General features: G+C 35.6%; 2 protein-coding genes across 2 annotated transcripts; one reads left to right on the forward strand and one right to left on the reverse strand.

Annotated features, from left to right (window-relative positions):
* The first annotated feature begins 61 nt into the window (after positions 1 to 61).
* LOC101302850 (two pore calcium channel protein 1-like) lies at positions 62 to 14,563 on the forward strand. Its single transcript, XM_004303047.1, has 23 exons — positions 62 to 206; positions 273 to 524; positions 1,369 to 1,464; positions 2,233 to 2,363; positions 3,335 to 3,395; positions 3,612 to 3,778; positions 4,054 to 4,159; positions 4,379 to 4,456; positions 4,656 to 4,717; positions 5,622 to 5,694; positions 6,301 to 6,366; positions 6,464 to 6,607; positions 6,878 to 6,935; positions 7,335 to 7,442; positions 8,372 to 8,435; positions 9,379 to 9,547; positions 10,331 to 10,395; positions 10,638 to 10,728; positions 11,331 to 11,417; positions 12,239 to 12,316; positions 13,261 to 13,298; positions 13,392 to 13,500; positions 14,181 to 14,563. The coding sequence occupies exons 1-22, from the start codon at positions 75 to 77 to the stop codon at positions 13,477 to 13,479; spliced, it is 2,214 nt and encodes a 737-aa protein (XP_004303095.1). The 5' UTR covers positions 62 to 74; the 3' UTR covers positions 13,480 to 13,500; positions 14,181 to 14,563.
* A 590-nt stretch (positions 14,564 to 15,153) lies between these two features.
* On the reverse strand, positions 15,154 to 19,272 carry LOC101308002 (probable ubiquitin-conjugating enzyme E2 25-like). The gene is made up of 6 exons (XM_004303065.1): positions 19,122 to 19,272; positions 17,899 to 18,450; positions 17,617 to 17,680; positions 17,133 to 17,272; positions 16,745 to 17,056; positions 15,154 to 15,650 (listed from the first exon to the last, which is right to left on the reverse strand). The coding sequence occupies exons 1-6, from the start codon at positions 19,164 to 19,166 to the stop codon at positions 15,411 to 15,413; spliced, it is 1,353 nt and encodes a 450-aa protein (XP_004303113.1). The 5' UTR covers positions 19,167 to 19,272; the 3' UTR covers positions 15,154 to 15,410.
* Between the last annotated feature and the right edge of the window lie 3,391 nt (positions 19,273 to 22,663).

Consider the following 22,663-nt stretch of genomic DNA (forward strand, 5'->3'; position numbering starts at 1 on the left):
CTCCACTACTTTACACGTCCTCCTACACCGCCTCTCTCAAACAACCCCATTCTCTCTGAAACAAACAAAAAAAAATGGAGGATCCTCTGATCCCCGGAGAATCCAGCACTCTCCGACGCCGCGGCGGCGATAAGGGCTTCAAACGCCGCTCCGACGCCATCACCTTCGGCTCTTCTTTCCAGAAAGCGGCCGCTCTCGTCGACTTGGTATCTCTCTCTCTCTCTCTTGAGTTCTTCTTGAGTTCTTCTTCAGTCTCTGATTGAAACTTGCAGGCGGAAGACGGCATTGGCTTGCCGGAGCAGATACTCGATCTCTCGTCTTTTCACAGTGCTGCCAAGTACTACTTCATCTACATGCGATTCAGCTTCCTTTGGGCCCTACTCTACTTCGCCCTCTTGATTCTCAATTTCCTTGAGAGACCTCTTTGGTGTGCGAATCTCACTGATTATACTTGCAGTGACAGAGACTACTACTATCTTGGCCAATTGCCTTACTTAACTTCTACAGAGTCCCTTATATATGAGGTAGCTACTCTTCTACTTTCACATTTAGAATTCATCACTTTCTGCTTATGTTGCTTCATGACACAATCATATACCTACGTTTCTTGATCAATTTTTTAAATTAAAGCATGATTAAATCTACCAACTTCTGAGCTGATTAATGTGCTTGTAAATTTGCAAAGGATTAATTGTTTCATCATATGACTACATAGCTGCAAGAATATGCATGAATTGCCAGAAGGATATAAAAGCAATCTTTCGAGTAGGCATCGCTTTAAAGAATAGCTTTCTTTACTTCCAATACTTGACTTTCTACAGAAAGTAACCACTTAAACTTCTTACTATTATTCTTCTTGTAGAATTTCCCTTCTTCTTTGTCTTGTGTTTCTTACATTACGGTATACACTAGGTTTTACGACTGGATATCAGTGGCATGCTTTACATACTTCCATCCTCCCAAAGTATGACTCCAAAATCAGTATCATTTGATATGTACTTCTTGGTTCACTAGATGTTTATTCTTCTTCCCTCTTATATGATGGACTATCTATATGGATTTGATTGCATGCACTTTACATAGGAAATCTAAAATACAGAACTTTTGATAAGTAATAAATTTTTCTCACACACATAGTTTCCAAATTTCTGTGTGAATTATGCTATAAAGATTGATGTTAGAAGATCCATAGAGTCCACTTAATGTCTAGATTCACTGATGAGACTTGTAATTCATTTTTTTTTTCCTGGCCAATTTTCTGTTGTATTGTGCACCAGATAGCTATGCTTTTCTCCTCGTTTTGTTTTTTACTTTTTTTTGTGGGTGTTAATATTATTACTTATGTCAATTTTATTCTGTTGTCTGCAGGGCATAACACTGATAGTACTCATGGTGCATACTTTCTTTCCAATTTCATATGTGGGGTTCCATCTCTATTGGAAAAGTCATCTTACTAAATTTAAGGTAGGTGTATGGTTTGGCCTTGTACATATCCAAATAATCTCCAATCAGCCCTTTTTTTAAGGGCAGGGGTCGGCTTTGGGGGATCTTCATTGTTGGTTACAGTTGGTGCCACCTAAACATCCCTTTGTTTCTTAAGTGTATACCTATTTCTAGCACAGTACATTGTAGGCCTTGGGGCAATCGTGTAAATTTTTTCCTCTTATTTTGATAGCTGCTTGGCTCATTTTTTTTTACTGATAGGAATACAATATAGTCCAAGGAGTAATTTACAAGGAAAGTAGGAAGTATGTGATGTTTTTATTATGTGAGGAAGCGTAAAATTTTCTTTTACATCTTTAGGTAAGTTTTCTTTGTCATAAATGGAATCAAGTTATGTTCTAGGATTGTAGTTATGTATAGGAAGAAATCAATTAGCTTCTAGTAAAAGGAAATAAGTTAAGAACCATTCAACAAATTATCATTCAGAATAGAATTTTGCCTGTATAAACGTTCATTTTTATGAGTCGTAGCTGTTTTCTAGTGGCCATAGTAGTAGAGCATGAACTACTTTATCATTTCTAGATGTGTACACCATAATACCTGTGCTTTTATGACCACTGATACCGTCAACATCATATGTAGTGGAGAAAATAGAGCAGCTTCTGGTATGCAAATGATTAAAAACAAATGTTCAAATGAATATATGAGATGTTCGTCGAATGTACTAACATCTTGGTACTATTTTTGTTATGTAGTGTAATGATATATATGTACCTTTTCTTTTTACAGATCATATGCCTGTTGATTTTGGTTGCTGATTTGCTGGCTTATGTTCTCTATTTGTCTCCAGTCGCCTTTGAGTCTCTCCCTCTCCGGGTTGCTCCATATATCAGAGTCATCTTTTTCATCTTGAGCTTTAGGTATTGTGTGATACCCTATTATGTGCTTATAGCAATGATGGGGCAATTCAGTAATAAGTGACCTAATGTGAAAAATGTGTGTGTGTGTGTGTGTGTGTGTCTTCTTTAATTATTTTTAATAATGCAACTTTAGTTTTACTTTTATTATCATTCTCCTAGACTCATCATTATCCTTGTTAGAAATCCTCTTTGTATCAATTTCACCGAGGAAGATAATAAATGGAACTACAATCACACTGAAATTAATCATTTAGTTGAGGCAGCTTTAAATCTATTATTATTATCACTTTTATTTTTATTTTTTTATGGTTGACTTACCTCTACTTCCAAAAATTTAAGCTCTTAGGTGCAGGGAACATATTAAGAGTCTACACTACACCCCACATTTGGGTATCTCTCCACCATTAATCCAACATGTGGAGATCAACTTAGCAATTATTAGGGATTGTTCTGGGGGTCTTTAATTTTTTTCAAATGGTTAAGACATTAGGATGTGGGTCGACAGTTTGCGTTCCAACCAGATGGCATATTTTTTTGGTCATTTCAGGAGCTTAACATGCTATTTTTGATTCATGGCAAGAAAAGTAAGTTCTAGTGCCAAATTAGAAACACTGATATCTGGTCATCTATTTTTGATTTAGGAGCACACCATGCTACTAACTGCAGATAGTCCGGCATGCAACTGACTTTAGGCTTGTAAAGAGATTTGTGCCCTCCATTTACCCTACCCATCAATTATGTAAATTGGGAATCACTTTAGTATAATTGCTGGTATGTAGATTAAGTTCCTGAAGCAGAGTAGCCTACAGACTAATTAATTGTTTCTATTAGGCCACCACTTATGCTATATGGTGCATAATTTGGGTAGTTAATCATTATTGCTTATTGATTTGATGTTGTTTCATCCTCGTTTAATGACGTAACTACAATTTTGATCTGTTATTTATTTTCCTAATTTCTTTCATTGATAGGGAGTTACGATCGTGCATGCTCATCTTGGCTGGAATGTTTGGCACATTTTTGAATGTCTTGGTTTGTTAACTATCCATTGTTATGCTTAATACTTGTTTTTTTTTTTTTTTTTTTTTTAAAACTGTTAAATGCTACTTTTTGTGGGGGATTTCACAGACTATGATTTCTGTGATAAGAAGCTTCCATTTGATTCTGTTTTGATTTCAACTTTTTCAGTTCCATACAGATGCATAATATCTACTTTATCCATTTCACAGTTTAATTATTCTATTGCAGGCTTTAGGGCTTTTATTTCTTCTGTTTGCTAGTTGGCTAGCTTATGTCATGTTTGAAGATACTGACCAGGGGACAATAGTATTTACTTCATACGGTACCACGTTGTATCAGATGTTTGTATTATTCACCACATCCAACAATCCAGATGTTTGGATACCTGCCTACAAGTAAGTGTCGCCTACAAAATTGAATAATATACTTCATATCCCTCTTGTTTTTAGTTACAGCTAGTAAAGTTAAGTCCATTGTTTTGATTCATACCTGTTTCACTTTAACTTCCAGTCATTTTAGCTCCTTTTCAAAACTAGGACTGGGTTATAATTTCCTTATATTCCAGTTTCACTTTATTTTCCTAATTTTTAATGATGCAGAAATTTGAACTCCTATTCATTTCATATGGTCCTTAGTTTCAGTGTCTAACGATATTCTGTTTTGATTATAGGGCTTCACGTTGGTATTGCTTGTTTTTTGTTCTATACGTGTTGCTGGGAGTCTATTTTGTCACAAATTTGATTCTTGCCGTTGTATATGACAGCTTCAAAAGTCAGGTGTGGTTTATTCATGGGTGAAGCTTCTTTTTACTTGTGAATTAACATGATAACACAGTATGTATTCTGCTTCTGAATAGATAATTATTTTCCTGTTTAATTGGTACATGTGTATGTAGTGCTGGTATCTTTCCTAGTACACAAACAATATTTGATCGATTATTTCTACAATATTCAGGAATATGAAATTTGCAGGCTAAATTGTCATTTTTTTTGTAGCTTGTAAAGCAAGTTTCTGAGATGGACCAGACAAGGAAAACTATACTGGAGAAAGCCTTTCACTTGATAGAAAAAGATGTTAGTGATGGTGTTCCTTACTCATTGGATATTCTTCTGGCATGCTATCCATCAAGTTTTTGATCTGTTCCATACATAGGAAAAGAGCTATGATAGTCTTTTTATCTTTCATGCTTACTATATTCTATATTTAGGGGGGCGACCAAAATCACTGCTAGTTCCTATGGCATGATTCCAATGGTTTTTCTGTGCTTGACAGAATTCTGGATATATCAATAAGGAGCAGTGCATACGTCTATTTGAGGAACTAAACAAATACAGGTAATTCAGTCATCTATGTTCTGTAAATGTGACAACTTGCACTTGATACACTGGTGAGGATAGGAGATTAGGAGCAACAACACGGCTTACATTCCCTATTTGGTACTTTTGTTGAAACTTAAAAGAAACGTTGCTAGTATCTTCTGTTAGATCCAGCATGACTTTGTCTCTAACAATCCAACTATGGATTCCCAACAGAGGTTGATGGCTTAATTAGTTGTGTAAAGGTCTTAGTGGGCTGCTATGATGTTGGTTTCAAATAAAGTTTTTATCTGACAATTATTCCAGCTACCTTTTCGGTTAGGTTTTTCAAAATTTGAATGTGAAAAGCATACAGAAGTTTCCACCCTCCCATGGGTCGCCAACCAGCCTAAACCTCAAACTTTGCCCCCTGTTAACCATATAAAACTAGCAGAAGAAAATACTAGATCTAAGTTAACATCAAAAGGAATTTTTAAAAGATTCACCAGAAAAAAGGCACCTGAAGGCTACCCACTCCTATCACCCATTTTCAAGCCCACCAAACCAACACTTTTTCTACACTAGTAAAGGCAACATTTCACTTACCTCATTGTTTGTCTCTTTTAAAACAAACTTTTAACTCACAGTGGAGCTAAACTCTCTACCACCCCCTCTGCTTTCTCCTCACCATCTTCTAAAACTTCAATTTTATAATAGAAGGATTTTCTACATTTTCCTTAGATTTTTCATCTTGCATAGTCATTGAAGTACTGACAATTGTTGCTAACATCAGTTAGTTGACTATTTACTTGCTTGACGAACCCACTCGCTATTTTTGACAGTGGTCGATAACATCCTTTTGCAAAATGTTTCCAATATTAGACGGCTACTGTTTATTGTCTGGAGTTTAACTACTCTATTTTTTTTCCTTATGTCTCTTTAGGACTTTGCCAAAAATGTCAAGAGAAGAATTTGAGCTGATATTTGATGAGCTGGATGACAGTGGAGACTTCAAGGTAGATAAATTTTCTTAAAGTATTATTAGACTAGTTACAGTATCTTTTATTCCACAGAAAAATGACTTTCTTTTTCATCACTTAGATGACTTTTGATTTCCTTGTCTTTACATATCAGGTACTCTGTGTGTTGTAGTTCTGTCAGTATAAATACTTGGTTTAATAAGTTTCCTTTTTGTTTTTTTTTTCTCTCTTCAGGGTTTGAAAGTTTATTAAGAATAATTGTGTTTATGTGGCTTTATAGTTGGAGAAAAAGGGGCTGTCTAGGTGGTGATCAACCGGGCTTGTGGGTTTTGGTGTTTTTCTGGGGGTTTTAGAGAATAAATACATTTTGGGGTTTAGAGAGTTAGGGTGGTAATAGTCCACCCTTTGTATTAAATGTTATGAGTATACTGATGACATGTGTATTGACTTGTCTTTGATTTCTTTGGATGGTCTTTAACTTGTCTTGTTGGAAATGTTTCTTTTAATACATTTCTTCCATACATACTCATGTTTATATTATTAAGCACTTGAGTATATTTCACTGGTTGGTTTATTATTAGTGTCACTTGTTGACACTCTATCTCCTCATTTGTTTTCTGAACTATTCTCTGTTGCCTGCAGATCAACGTACAAGAATTCACTGACCTTTGTAATGCCATTGCCCTAAGATTCCAGAAGGAGGATACTGTAAGTGGAGATTTGTCCAAGACATGCGAAAGTTATATATTTATAGTTGAAACTGAAGTTCTGAAACTGAAGTTTGGTGCTGCAAATTTGTGTGCAGCCATCTTGGTTTGAAAAGTTCCCTTCATTCTACCATTCTCCCGTCTCTGAGAAGTTGAAGGCTTTTATTCGGAGCCCCAAATTCGGATACATAATATCCTTCATACTCATAATCAATCTATTTGCTGTTATCGTTGAAACTACGGTGAGGCTTAAACTCTTACACAACTGCCAGACTCAGGCTTTAAAGTGGATATAAAATATGATTCTTTTTTCTTGTCAACATGAAAATATTATCTGCTTTACCTTTTGATTTAGGCTGATTTTGTGTTTCATATTTTACAAAGAGTTCAATGGATTTTTACATGACTTGTAAACTATTTGAGGCTTTGATGGTTCCTTCAAGTGACTGTTATTAATCAAATTTTGACTTCGCCTATGAAGTGGCTTGATTTTATTCTCTGTTTGGTTTCAGCTTGACATAGAAAACAATTCTGCTCAGAAGGTATGGCAAGTGATGGAGTTTGTCCTTGGTAAGAGCTTATTTGAACTTTAATTCTTCAGGTAGTTTTTTTTAATTTTTTTAATTATTATTTTTTTAATTCAGGTAGTTTCTTTATGTAAGAGGAATGATAATACATAATATAATGTCCAAACCAAAGAAATTTGGTTTATAGTCTGTTATGAGTTACACTTGTGACCGGAGATTATCATATCCTTGGGAGTTGATCAAGTTTAACGAGTTAAAGCAGAAAGAATAGTTTAATCTTGCGTATTAGGACATTTGAGTAATTACATTACACTATCAGGTTATTGTTGATTGATGTCCTGGTTTAATGTTTCAGCTTGCAGTTGATGTCATTTATCGACAATTAATGCTAACAAAAGCAGCTTTGAACTGTTAATTAGTGGTTTTTTTTTCTTATCCATAGGGTGGGTATATGTACTGGAAATGGCTTTGAAAGTCTATTCATTTGGATTTGAGAACTATTGGAGGGATGGCCAAAATCGGTTTGATTTTCTGGTCACATTGATAATAGGTAATTGCACAATCACATCCAATAATTTTACTTTTCTTATTCTTTTTCTTAATGTATTTATGAACAAACTGGATTTAAAGTGCTCATTATCTTTCACAGGTTTAGTCTATTAATTACTAGATCAAAACAATAAAAAACATAGTATTAGAAACTATGTGGCCCAAACGGGTTCTTGGGAGGCAGATCTACATTTAGTACATTATCTGCATTTTCTCCTAACTCGTATGGGAACCACTGTTTAGTTAGTCATCATGAAATAACCACACAGTATTTATATGTCATCTGGACCGGGTACTATTTTTATTTAGTTAATGACAGTAGTTGAGATTCTCTTTGTTAAATTCATAGTTATTGACACATGGTTCTATGATTTATCATATTGCATTCTGAAAACATTTACCTATTTCGTTAGTTGATCTGTTTTATAGGTCTATAGCTGAGAAAAAAAAAAAATTCAGTGTACATTCTCATCTGATCTCAAGCTCTCTTACCTACAGTTTATGAGTTTTCCAAACCAATATTGAAACAAACATAGCAATTTATTACCCTAAACATACCCCATCTCAAGCTCTCTTACCTACAGTTTATTTTTCCAAACCAATATTGAAACAAACATAGCAATTTATTACCCTGAACATACCCAAACCCACCCCCCTCTTCTCGTGGGTCACATGGCAATAACTATTACTATGGCCTGATTGTATTAGTGGGGAAGTAATGTTGGCCCTAACTTTCAGTACTATCAGTGTGATGTACTATGTTAGCAAAAAACATTAATTGAAAAGATTTTGATCAGATTTTGCATTAATTAGATTGTTTGCATGTAGAATGTATCTATTTATTGTATCATTCGGTTTCGTCTTTTTTTTTCACCTAACTTTTCCTTAGATTGCATTATATTTGTATGACATCGCTTATTAAATTTGCAGTTATTGGAGAAACACTAACTTATGCTGCTCCACAAGGACTAACTTTCCTTTCAAATGGAGAATGGTAGGGGTTTCAAATTTCTAATACCCTGCATGCCTATTAAGTTATAACTCCACTATGAAATGGTCCTAATTTTTCTTTCTGTTGAATTAATATCATATCTTCTTCATGAAGTTGAAACGACTATCATGATCTTTCATCTGAATGTTATTTGACTACAGAATGGTATAATTTGTTTTGTTCAACTGCATTATTCATGAGGATCAACACCCTAAAAGAGTCATCATCAGATTTATGGTTGGGTTCAATGGCACGAAATTACTCTATTTCTTACACATTTTTTGAACCTTTAAATTTTATGACTCTGAGTGGCCTAGATTAAAAGTAGCTTTACATTATTTTATTTGAAGCAAGTTACATAGTCTTTGCGTACGGCATTCTTCATCTTCATATTCTTCAGTTCACTGCACGTGCGTGTATTTGTATGTGTGTGTGTGTTGTTTCTTTCCTTTTGCTTCACTTTTCTTCTTATGTAACCATCACCTTTCTTCTCCAGACCCAAAAGATCATCACTTTCCTCTTTGAATTGGTTCCAAGACCAAATGGAAACAACAATTACAAATCCAGAGTTCATATGAGCATAAACATTCATATGGCAGAAGTAATTCCAGTTTCTAAAATTTTACCACCTGTTTTCCTATTACATTGTATAATTATAGTGGCAAATGCTTGAATTACGATGATGATTTATTATGGCCATTGAATGAATGAATATCTAATGGTTTAAAAGCTGTGTATCTTGTGTGAAAGTTAAAGCCCTATCGAACCTGACCCCAGATTTATGACCTAGATCTTGTGTGCAAATTTGCTTCTGTATTATGGATACTGGATAGTAAGAGTGATATCATCTGATACGAGTATCAGGATAACATAAATACATAATATATAAGCTTGTACAATAAGAAAAGAAAAAAGATCTAATGGCTTCTGCCTTTTTTGTCAACAGGATTCGCTACCTTCTCATTGCAAGGATGTTACGATTGATTAGGCTCCTGATCCATGTCCAGCGTTGCCGGGCATTTATTGCCACGTTCTTGACTCTTTTACCAAGTTTAATGCCATACCTTGGGACCATATTTTGTGTCATGTGCATCTATTGTACACTTGGTGTACAGGTAATTCAAAGCTCTCTCCCTCTATTTGTCTTTTGTTCCAATAGATCCACAAATTTCAACATATAAATTTGTGGTTCCGATTAGCCTACATACATATCCTGTACAATACAAATAACTTTGTACCAACTATGAATAAAAAAAAACAGTTTTTATGCATATTTAGCTGTTGTTGCATTCTCGTGCCAATATTCGATGACATACATTAGAACCATATTTATTTATTTCAGTATATAATATTATGCAGTTGGTGTGTGGGTTTAATATGCTTTCTTCTACTGGTCCTCTTTTGTTCCAACAAAGATTAATTTGTCTTCTATGTTTAGGTTCTTATTTCCTGTATGTTAAATGTAATTTTTAACGTGTAAGGAAGAGAGAAACAAAAGAAGCAGGATGATCACCTGCTCATAATTTTCTGTTATTTGTGTACTTTGATGGCTCTGGACTAGTTCATGAATGACTCCAAGTACTTATCTGCTCTACTTTATGTAAATATGTTGTGATTGTTGTCCAAAATCTTTATTGGTAGAGTCGCAACAAACTTCTAACATATTTAACCATTTTTAGATATAGTACATTTTCATTCGTCATTCGATCATTCTATGCGAATTCAAAGGTTCCATGTATTTATAAGGCAATGGTATTTATACACCATTGGTAATCGAACTCTAATTTATAAACTATTTAGATCTTTTAAAGAAATCTACACTGTTTTAAGCTTCTCAGTTCCACCTTTATGTTAATTTCACAATATTTTGTAAGCAATCAATTCCTTTTAATCTGTAGATCTTTGGCGGGATGGTTAATGCTGGAAATGCCAGTTTGGAAGCAACAGATCTTTATGACGATGAGTATCCTTTGTCATGGAAATCTTCATTCGATATGTGGTTATTCATAGATGGTTGAAATGTTCTGCACTTCTTTAGTATTACAAGATAAAACCTCATCTTACAATAACAGCAATAGGATATACATTTCCCACAGTTATGAAATTTAAGTTTGATTAGTCATTTAGCTGCATTTCGACAGAGGCATAACAACAGCTATATTTCGATGTTAATGTCTATTCCTTTGACTTTCTTGACAAAATAAGTTATCTACTTTTCAACTTCAATGATTATCCAAATGGGATGGTGACACTTTTCAATTTACTAGTCACGGGAAACTGGCAAGTTTGGATGCAGGTATACTTCCAATTCATTCATTGTGTTTGATGGCTCACATTCATTATCTGATTTTTATTGAATGTCTAGTAGACCAACAAAAATTCCTTGTTCACATGTCAATTGATCATTTGCGCATGCTTTTATCTTGGATGTCAAGTACCTTTTACTCTGTTTATCCAATTGTTGTTTTTCCTTGTACTCTCTAAAGCTTTTTTGGACCAAGGACTATGCCTTCTTTTGGTTTGATTTGTTTGATTTTTTATTTTTTTTATTCTTTTGTATGGAAACAAAATAAAAGGTCTGGATGCTTATGCAGATGTAACATTGTATATGCAAAAAATTTGTCTACCACAGCTTTTAAAGAATACCTTTCTGTATGATTCGAGATCTGGATGCTTGTATGTAATCAACTTCCTGTATTAGTTGACACTGCCAGAGGATCCAATACATATTCTTTTAAATATGTTATGAAAACAGGAACATGATTTTAAGCAATTCCAACTACATTACCGATCATATATGCTTGATGAGTAGTATATTTTGAATTGCTAACTAGTTAAAGATGAAACAAGTGTTATTAGTGTATCATGTCACTAATAACATGTGATTGACCATTTCAGAGTTACAAGGATTTGACGGGAACTTCTTGGAGCCTTGTATATTTTGTCAGTTTCTATCTTATAACTGTCTTACTTCTGCTGAATTTGGTAAGTACTCAAATCTTGCTTCAGTAATTCTTGTACTTTGTTTCATAAGGTTCTACTGACACAAAACAGAACAGAATAGGTGTGTGTGTTGGGTGGGTGGGTGGTGGGGGGGGGGATTATAGTTGAACTTATTTTTGCATAAATTTTTCCTAACCATCCAAGTTTTTGGTCCAACTTTGATATTTAAAAAGTTAATAAAATCAGGCGAATGGAAAATCAGTTAGTCCCACTTTTTACACATTTCCCAAGCTGGGATGGTAAGGTAGTTGACCCCTACTTTGAGAAGTAGGTAATTTCCTACTTGGCATGGTAAGGTAGTTAACCCCTACTTTGAGGTAATTTCCTTTTTGGCACACTTGAAGATGGATCCATATACAAAAGCGCTGGAAAGAACATGGCCTGTGATAATCTTTATCCAAAGACAAATTGTTTAAAATATAATCAATATATAAAAAGGACAGAGCGGAAGTGATGATGAATTCTCTATTTGTTCCTCCACATTGTGTCTCAGGAATTCACTGATGAGGAACATGATTTGGTTGTGTTCTCTGAAAGTTTAATGGAAGTTCATTAAATATCTTCGGGTCAGTATAATGCTCTTTTTAAACTATTAGAATGAGGTTAGGTAACCATTTTTTTTTAATCTTAATTATAAGCGCATAAGTAGGTTAGCAATGCCTTATGCTCGTTCATTGGCCGGAAAATTAATGTCTTAATATAGTTAAGCATTGTGAGGTTTTTCTTATTTATTATCCAAGTGGAATTGATTCTACTCGACTTTGTTAAAAACACTAATAATGTTTTATTTTAAATTACTGCAGGTTGTAGCTTTTGTCCTGGAGGCTTTCTTTGCTGAAATGGATCTCGAGTCTGCAGGAATTTGTGAAGAACATGAGGGGGTCAGGATCTTTTCTAAACTTATCTTTAAACTTACTTTCTGACTTGACAACAGGGAGTTATGCTGCAATTGATCAAATTTCTTATGTTCTGTTTTTATCTTACAAAATCTAGCCATCATAAGAATACTGCTTTACTACATCTACAAATTCAAGGAGAAAGTATGAAAATCATTTGGTCATTTAAAATCTCTAGATTTACTTTAATTTGATAGAGAATGCAAAAGCATGATTAAGAGATGAATTTTACAAAGTATTTGGTGTTTTGGGTAGCTACTCATATGAGTCCCAGGTTTCCTTGATATCTTCGTAATTTGGAACTGTCCTAATATATTTTGGCACCCTATATATTTTAAAATATAGTGCATGTAGTGATTAATCCCCTTGTGTTGGAGTACTACTTGCATATACTTCTCCACTCCAGTTGACTCCTCAATCTCAACTTCTCGAGTATAATTAAGGAATGATGTGATAGAGAACATATATAGAGAGGCCCAATGCGTTATGCCTAATATATGCAACTTTTCCATTAAAATCAGCAGATCTGATACATATCAAGGTAACCAACAATTTGCAAACGGATTGTATCGATAAAATCTAAAGGAACAACAGCAATATAATGGAAGAGCAAAAGGATCAATTTTCTTTCCTTTTACCTAGTCTTGACTCTAACGACGGTGTTTCCTAGATCTTGTTGCTGGGTTTGTATATGAGAATCATGGGTAGAGTTGGAAAGTATTTAAGTGCTGGGGGTGTATCTAGAAATTTGCTGGGCACATTTCGAAAGACCCACTTTTAATTGGAATCTTGTAGCCATTCTTTCTTTGACTAATATATCGAGAGCTTTTTCCTATTATTATGGAGGCATCATCCTGGACCTCTGACCATAATCAGTTCAGTTCTCAATATATCATCTCTTATAATTATATTTTGTTCCTTTTATCTAGGAGGTGGATGGAGTAAAAGACCGACGTCGATCCGTAGGGTATGTAATTCTTGCGTATTGTGGCTATATAAAGTCGTTACCTGCTCGTATTCCTTGTCACAGTTCTAAACTCATATATTGGGTATTCTACAGCTCAAAATCACGGAGCCAGAGAGTTGACGCTCTTCTTCACCATATGTTAAGTTCAGAGCTAAATCAACCGCAGTCCTCCAGTGCATAGCTTTTGTGACTCTCCTTTATGGTAATGATTTTGATGAATGATTTAGTTTTTCTCTTGATAGTTAAGTTGTTCAAACGTTCTCTTATAACAGCTATTGTTAGTGTTTATATATTTATATGGGGGATATTATATGCGGTTCCAACAGAGTTGGCTAGTATTTTATGTGGTCATCATTCTGCTCAAGGGAAGAAGGCCCAAGTTCTTTAGAGTTAATATGTTTTGGTTGTTTGATTGGAGAGGAATAAATGATTTTTTTATGTACGTGTTTCCTTACGGCTTATGTCTCTTTTCTCATTCAAGATTGGAAGGCTGCTGTAGCTTAATCTTGTGGTTTTTGTGCTTCCTATGTCTTGCTGATGTCTTTTATTGTGCTGGCACCCTGGCAAAAGTTTGCCCATTCTTGGGACATGGTATCTCCAAGCATGTGTTTTATTTGAGCTCTAGTAGAAGAGGGAATGTGGTGAGGATACTATGGATAGTCTGAAAATTAGGGAGCTTTAAGAGTGATCCTGCAGGGTCAGGATAAGTAATGCAATGATGGATTTGATGTCAATGATTTTAAGTTCTGTTAAAAATAGAGTTGCACAGTACCTGAGGTTTTTCTTATATGAATTTAGATGAGCTGTGTCGTAGTATCACACTAGCTTGTGCTTTGCAATTGAATTTTGACATTTATTTTGTGTTTCTCTGCTTTTTGACAGGTTATACATGTGACTTGGTGGACCAAGAATGAAAGAAATGGAGGGATTATTTGTCGGATTGTTGTCTGCTAATTAAAAGTACTGGATACTATGTTTTTTGGGGGTCAAGGAAATTAGAGGATTTGGTGGTAAGGAGTATAGGTTCCATGGAGTGTGATTCGGCACTAGGGTTCAGTTAAAACCTTTGTTTTTTTTTTTTAATTTTATTCGATTAAGAATTACTTGAGAAACAAACTTACAACAAAAACCCACGGATACAGCATTAGAACATTTGTTGGTCAAGGTTCAGTTCATCAGTTGAACTTAGAACGAGTCTTATGCAATGGTATAACTTAATTTTTGATAAAGTTCAACATTGTCAACTACTGCATTGCATACTATTCAATCCGCGTCGTTCTTTTTTCTTTTTTTTTGTATCACAACCTCACAATGGTAAGAAGCAAATATAAATAAATAAATAAGATTCCATCATCTTGCTGATTTAATCCCATGTACAATATAATAAAACCTTGCTTTAAGATTCCGTCGGTGCTTTTCCGACTTCCACTTCCCACTAGAATTCCTTCTACTCTAGGATTTCCCTTCAGTCCCCTCTGTATGAGATCGAAGTGGGAGGCCAAAAAGGTTTCACACCTTTGGTGGCCTCCCGCGCTGGTAATGTAAGTTGGTTTCAATGGCGTGAAGGTGGTGCTATGTCTGCTGGTGGACGTCGGAATGTGTCTTAGGTCGGTGTGGCTTTTGCCAGCTTTTGGTTTTATATTGGGTTGACAACTCGAGATAAAAAATTATAAATGACAACCTTTTGAGACTATTGGTGTTTGTTTTATTTTAAGTTGAGGGGTTTAGTCATAAACGAATCGGTTGCATAAGAGCTATGTATCTCATGTGCCTACACGACTGGCCGTACTCGTCATAAGGTCGGCCTATGGTTCCAAACTTTATTATAGAAAAGCTTTCTTAAAACTCCAAAAGTACTAAGCAGAAATGTAGCCACATAAAATTGATAGAAGCTGAAAATCATCCATGTCATCCTACTATAATACATTGAGGTGAAAAAGCTAGTGAAATAGAAACAACAGAAATCCAGCTACCCAATTCCATAATATCAGTTTTACAGAACACCAAAAATCCAGTCCTAGAAATTCAAATCCATTCCAGCATGCTAATCCATCGTTAATTCTCTTATTTACCTTCCCAATCCCATTCAAGTCAGCTAGTCAAATGTGTGTTTTAAGCTGCACCTCGAAACTGCTCACAGTCTGTTGATCCATTTCTGGTGAAATGTGTAACAAGTGTATTCATCATCCTAGCCACAGATGACTTAAATTCTCTTGAGCTACTGTCAACTCCATTCTGCACTGCATCTCCAATAGCAGAGCCTACCACTGTACCCTCAGAATATGCCTTACATGCTTCCAGAATATTATGTGCACGATTGCGAAAATGTCCCGAGACAAAGTCCTCAAAATACTGCAAGAAGAGACATGCTTGTACATCAATATTAATAATAAATTCCCCATGGACAGCAGTTGTGCAATTATTGGTCCTCTAGGCCATATAAAGAAGAAACCCCAGTTCTAAAACCATGGGAGACTCTACGTGAAATTCATGATGATAATCAAGTAATGTCTCTTAGAGTAACTGAGCTTAGAGTTGTAAAATTATGTTATACCCTGCTTTAGTAATTGAGTAATCATCACTAGGTTTACAAAAACCAAGAATAGCATATCGACTTGAATAGAGTTATTAGATCATTGAGTACCACATAAAACATGGCTTTAATTCAGTAGCTCCTATCTTACAAATGGCTTTTCCTGGAATCCAAGTCTAAGAAAAAAAGAAAAAAAAACCAGCAAATCTATAAGAGGCCTAAAGGTCATGCCAGGAATTCCTTTTACTTCAACTTTCTACCACATTGTCCAGCATCCTGGAAATATAAGCCTCAGACACAACACAAATCCTAAACTTTAGCAATGAAACAGGTCTGACACTCATCAGACTATCCTAAAATTTGTTGCTTACACCAAACTAGATTAGTAGGCTCATGTTACAGAATACCGCTCAAGCTAGAAAGTTCTCTTCAAACCCTAGGCAAAACCATCACAATCTTGGCAAAACTGATTGATGCTAAAGAACTCGAATGGAAGGACCGTTTTCAGATATCTTTGAGTTCTTTTCACAAACCTGCCATGTGTCCCTGACACCTAGCAACTCCTAAATGGAGATAAAAGTAACCCCAAAGCTCAAACCTATTGAAAATTGCTCATGGTAGACCCACACACTCATGCCTCCTAAAAATATTACACTTCAAAATAGCACCCCTTCGCATTCCTTTGGGAATCTTAAGAGGCTTAGGACCATCTGTTCCGATGAGTAAGATTCCATGAATCCCATATTTGTTCAAGATTTTTTATTTTTATTTTTTATACGTTGTTAACAAATACAACCCTAGGAGAAATTTAGTTTGTCAACATTTTCATGCATAAAAACCTACTAACCACATTTATATGACTAAAACATAAAGATGATGTTAACTATAGGAGAGATGGTTATCAAAATCATACCTTAGGTGGCTTCCTTAGTGTATACATCATTGTCTTCAGAGACATAATAAAGGCCTCCTCACTGTACTTCCTGGATTGCTTTTGCCCTTCTACTGTAGTAGACGTTTTCTCATACCCAGGCTCATTGAAATAGGGGTCTGCATTCAGAATAAGAGCTTGTATAGAGACCAAAACTTGTAGCATTGTTGATTCCCCAGGTATCCAGTTCTCTCTCTGCTTACCGCTCCACGTGCCTAAAAGACTAAGACAAACTTTCCCACATTCGTATAAATTTGGATTTAGCCGAAGACCACCAGAATAGTAGTACACCATCTGAAAGAAGAAATTACCAAATCAATTTCAGTAGATATATACATTAACAGTAAGTACATTGACGGCAAAGACTTACAGGTGGTGAATTAGGATAGTCAGTGGGGAAGAGACAATCAAAGACAAAAAGACCATCATGGTATGGAGTGCCTGTTGGTCCTATAATCACCGCCCGTAGAAGCTCCATTCTTGCTTCATAAACCCGGACAAATATAGTGTCTGAAAATAGGAAATTAAAATCAGATGAAGGCTTAAACTTATGCCTGAAAGAGACTGATTCCTAGAAATAGGTGAAGTTTGTAATGAAAAATGGGGATATCACACAGAGAATAACTTAAAATGTAAGATAAATAAACAGGTAAACACTGGTATAACGTACTTGAAACAGTATAAAAGGTTCACTTGTTTTCATTATTTTGCATAATATCAGCTTAATTATTAAAATAAAACCAAAAATTTCACACCAAATCAAAACAATATAGCTCCAAATATTTCCCACCAATTTGTAAACCTAATAGCAGCATGTATAGACAGGGTATCATATATAAAGTGGTGGAACTCACCAGGCAAGTCATTCTCCAAAATTTTCCACTCTTCCTGAATTCTCTTTGCCCAATTCTTGGGTGGCTGTCATGAAATGAGCACAAAATTAGTTGGTAGCTTCAAATCAATTCATGCCTGTGTGGGTGTCAATCAATTTATTTGTGCAAGTTTGTGTTGGTAATATATTTGCATCAATGCTTGTGTGCATATTTAATATGTACAAACATTTGGAGCAGTCCAGACAGAGATGAAAACAATTCCACAGATCTGTTCAAGAGGCACAGTTAGGTAAATAAAGTTACCTGCTCATCTGAGAATCCCATGCGACTATAGTGATGATCCGAGAAATCCTCGACAACATCAAATTGCTTAAATTGTTGAAATTTTTGGGTGAGACTATCATCATTGCTGTGTTGTACGTTCTTACTAGAACTTGACTCAGAAGGACCAGCTGAACTACATGCAGCAGATGTACTCATTGAACCAGATGCAGATCCAGTTACAAATGGTGCATCAGAAATAGTTAACTTCTTAGTGGATGGGGTGTTTTCACTTGGAGAAGGATCCTTCAACCAGGGAAGTGAGGCTTCCACCCCAGGAGGCAAATCTACATTGTCAAATTGAGATTCGAGAGTCGAATAAGCGTCATCAGACAGATAATTGTCATCAAAATCAAATTCGTCATCATCGTCTTCATCACCACAATCGTCTTCAATGTACATTTCATCGTCATTAATACCTGACGACTCATTGGAACTTTTGAGAGCAATCGAATTGGTTGATCCTGAACTCTTGAGGGGCTCAAAACTATCTAAAGAGCCTGCTAAACTAGCAGAGCTCCCAGGGTCACAGGCCTACAGAAAGCAGAACAGGTTATAACGGGGGCAGCCACATGATAGATTAAGCAAAGAGAACCTTCGATACTCTGGTCTTCAGAAAAACAGCTTTAAACTCGTTTTTTACTTTCAATTATCACAAGTACACTTTTTCTTGCTTAACACCAAGGTTAACTTCAATACAAACTACAGATCTCGGTCAGAAAATCAAGTACCATAGGAAGGAAAAAGAACATAGAGTAGATGAAATCGTCTTGTAGCTACAATCACTGAAATCTTAAATACGTAAATTTACAAATTCATGTATGGATGGGAATTTCAAATTGTATAGTATGTGTAAGTTTGAGTTTCCAAAATTCATTCCACTTGTCATAATAATGATGATGGTTACCAACAGGTCTAGTGATCACATGAGAAGAGCGACATGCTGAAACAGCAAAAGCTTACAACATTGAACATGGGCATTGTGATGGTGATTTCAGTATTCAGAAACAAGCCGCATTAAAAAAGTGGTTACATGTTCAAAAGTGAAAAAAGAGATTATGAGCAAATAGCAACACTAAAAGAATCAAATTTGCAGACCGAATAGCAAGCCCTGAATACTATCAATCGCAATCATCGAATAAATAATAGACCCACTCGTCAAAATCAACCCAGAAAAGAAAGGGAGCGTAGAATCAAGAAAAGACCTGATTTTGTTTGAGTTTCTTGGAGATGGTGGCTTCAGAGTCCATGATGAGATCCAATCCCTAGAACAATCCAAATTGTTGATCAGACTCGGACCTTGTTATATATTTATATATGTAAAAGGAAAATCAAAGAAACAAGAACAAAACCCTAAAACCAAAACATACTTTGATTCAAGTCCTTGTTGCATGCGAGACCGAGAGAAATAAGGAAAAGAGCCCTATTAGGTGATTGGACGAGAGGAGAGACAGTGTTTGGCGCCCTATTAGGTGAGCTCTGCTATCGTGCGCTCAAAGGAAACAGTGTGCCCACACCAATCAGAATTGGGCGTTTTTGGGCTTATTCTGGAACCTGCTGTGGGTGATTCGAATTTGGCAGGCTACTTTACCAATCTCCGTTTCCCAATGGGACGGTCTTCCCCACACGAATTGACTTGGGCCAGAAATCTTCAATGTAATTATCCAGGTAGTTTTTTTTTTTTAAGAAGAAAAAGAAAGTTACAACGAAATTTCCTTGGACAACCAAAATGAGAGGAATCTAACTGAAAAGCACTAAAAGTTTAGGGGAGGGAAACTTTCAATCCAAATATTTGGGTTCTGGAAAGCATGACCCGTATTTGCAAGAGCATCCGCCATGAAGTTTGCTTCATGAAAGACATGGATAAGAGAGATGTTGTCAAACCACCGAAGAAGGTGCATAATATCACAAATAATTGGCTTAATGCTCCAAGGGGCATTGGTTGGATTCCGTACAAAATTGATCATCAACAACGAGTCCCCTTCGACTAGCATATTCTTGTGGTTGAATCTCTTGGCAGCTAAAATACTATCTTTAAGGGTAAGACACTCCGAAACAAAAACATTTGAAGAATGAAGAGGCCAAGCACCAGCCACAAGAGGATTACCATGAGCATTTCTTACACTAAGCCATCAAAATTGAGTTTAACCTAGTTTGGAGCAAGTGGAATCCATTTTATGCATATAGCCTCTTCAGAAGAGGAAGATGATCCAGAATTATTGATTTCTCTATAAGCAGCGCCCACCGAAGCAGCAACAAATTACTGAGGAGTGGTTGACCTAACCAGATTGGAAAATCACATGGTTTCTGGATTTCCAAATCTGCCAACACACCAACAAGCAGTCCTCTACTTCATTGGTTGAAGCATTTCTTAAAAATAAAGTCTAACCATTCTCCTACAGATTGATAAGATGTAGGAGATGGCAAATCACTGTAATTTGCCCAAACAGTAGCACTGCAAGAACAATTAGCATACAGATGGTCAAGAGATTATGTATTAGAACCACAAAGAGCACAAGTATTATCAATGCCAATCATAAATCTAGCTAGATAAGCTCTAGTTTTGAGTCTTCCTATTAGAAGAAGCCAACTAAAGATTTTCATTTTAAGAGGAATTTTCAGATGCCAAACTCTATTTAAAAGATCTGCCTTTGAATGCATCCAAGTAGCTGATTTAACAGAAAAAAAAATCCATTTGAGGCAGGACCCAAACAAATTCATCTTCAAAATCTGCAATAGGAATATTAACATAAGAAATAACATTAACAGTAGGTCTATCAAGAAAATACATTAATTTGGGGATGTTCCAACAACCATTCTCAATAAAATCAGCCACAGTATCGTCAATATCAGTCATATCTTTAACTAAATAATCTAACAGATTAATCAAGGAAAAATCATAGACTCAGTTAAAGGTCCAAAACTTAATATTCTTACCCTTCTCAATAATCCACCTTATACCAGAAGTTATAATGTCTCTGACATAGTGACATCTAACATTCTTTTCCAAGCATAAGAATGATTGACTTTCTTTTTTAGTTCAAAAAATGAATGCTTTCTAAGGTATCTCTGGGTGACAATTTTTGTCCACCAATTTTCTGTGTTGGTAAGAACCTTCCAACCAAGTTTGGCTAAGGCAACATTATTATAAAACGAAATTGGTCTTAAATCAAGCCACCCGCACCCCCCCCCCCCTCCAAAAAAAAATCTTTAGAGCATACGCAGCGTTTGAGTAATTGGGTGAGGGAGATTCCCCCCCCAAAAAAAAATCTTTAGAGCATACGCAGCGTTTGAGTAATTGGGTGGGGGAGATAATGGGTTGGATTAACATAGGCATGCAGCAACGCAAAATCAATTTGGGTTAGTCATGGGTATTAGGTGGGACCCAACTAACTCGGGTAAGAGAAGGACCAATTCTTAGTCCACGAATTGGTCTGGGTTAAAAGAAATGGCAGGGCCCACATGCGCTGATGCTACTTGTTACAGAGCCATGTGCGCTTGTCTCCAAAGGGCAAAAAAAAAAAACTGCCAAAACAACAAGTTTTTAATATGGATTGTTAGATCTTGATCTAATGGACCATATTTAAAAGCAACGGTAACATAACTTTTTAATTAGAAAATAGGTAACCAATAGAAATATTATGAACAAACTGGAAAAAAAAAAAAATAAATAAACAACAACAACAACAAAATTTTCCTATAAATATCATACTACTCTTCTTCATTTTACACACATCCATCTCATCATTCTCCAATTTATTTGTTCTTCTTTACCAAAATATTCTTCTTCTATCCATCTCTTTCTTCTTCAATTTATTTGTTCCTCTTTTTCATTCTCTAATCAACAAATGGGAGAGTCGGGTACTACTTGGACCAAAAAGGAGGAAGTTCAATTGTGCGAATCATGGGCGGCGGTTACCGTATGCCCCGTCATCGGCAATAACCAAACCCTTCCAAGGATGCGGCTCCAGGTCGTGAACATTATATTGAAAATTAGACGGGATCAACCTCGGTTCGACCATCGGGAAGCTCTTCAAGCTCATTTCAAGCCCTTGAAGAAGATTCTTAAAGAGTGGCACAATACAAAAATTTAAGTCAGCAATCATAGACCAAGCAACACTAATCAATTGGATGAGGTATTTTTTTAGACCATTCACTTAAGTTAAGTGACAACTAATTCATATAGTTTACAATTTTTATAATATTTGAGTTTTTTATTTTTGTAGGAGTGCCAAATTAATTTAGAGTTTATAAGGGTGACTAAGAAGCAATTTGACCATCATGAATATTGACCCTAGTTTTAGAAATGCACCTACTCCTCCGGTCACCCTTTTTGTTTATTTTATGGCTAGTGGTTCCCAAACCGAATCACCAATTAATTGGTTGAAGAGGTTGTATTGGAGACGCCTCCTAGCTTCGTTAGAAGGCCAATGGGACAAAAGGCCACCAAAGAAGCGAGAAGGAAAAGAAAAAATAAAGTGAATGTGGGTGAATCCATACTCACCATCACTGAGAGCAAAAAAATTTCCAATGAAATTCTTAGGAAAAAAGAAGAGAATTGTTGTGCCAGAATATGAAAGAAGAGTTAATTTCAGTTTACTACCATGAACTTTAGGTCTAAAATCAGTTTGATACCTCATCTTTTTTTTTAATCAGTTTCATACCTAAACTTTCAAAATGACATCAATCTCGACCAAAATGACTAAAATAGCCTTGGTTAATCTTTTTACCCTCTCTCTCTCTCTCT

This window comes from Fragaria vesca, linkage group LG6 (assembly GCF_000184155.1).
Source record: "Fragaria vesca subsp. vesca linkage group LG6, FraVesHawaii_1.0, whole genome shotgun sequence".
Classification (NCBI taxonomy): domain Eukaryota; kingdom Viridiplantae; phylum Streptophyta; class Magnoliopsida; order Rosales; family Rosaceae; genus Fragaria; species Fragaria vesca.

Bases quoted from the DNA above. Each gene is read 5' to 3' on its own strand.
- LOC101302850 (XM_004303047.1), top strand. From the start codon at position 75: ATGGAGGATCCTCTGATCCCCGGAGAATCCAGCACTCTCCGACGCCGC. The intron at 525-1,368 runs GTAGCTACTCTT...TGTTGTCTGCAG, and splicing joins CAGAGTCCCTTATATATGAG to GGCATAACACTGATAGTACT. The intron at 4,718-5,621 runs GTAATTCAGTCA...ATGTCTCTTTAG, and splicing joins GAGGAACTAAACAAATACAG to GACTTTGCCAAAAATGTCAA.
- LOC101308002 (XM_004303065.1), bottom strand. From the start codon at position 19,166: ATGGACTCTGAAGCCACCATCTCCAAGAAACTCAAACAAAATCAG. The intron at 17,057-17,132 runs GTAAGTCTTTGC...TTCTTCTTTCAG, and splicing joins ACTATCCTAATTCACCACCT to ATGGTGTACTACTATTCTGG. The intron at 15,651-16,744 runs GTATGATTTTGA...CTCTTCTTGCAG, and splicing joins CACTAAGGAAGCCACCTAAG to TATTTTGAGGACTTTGTCTC.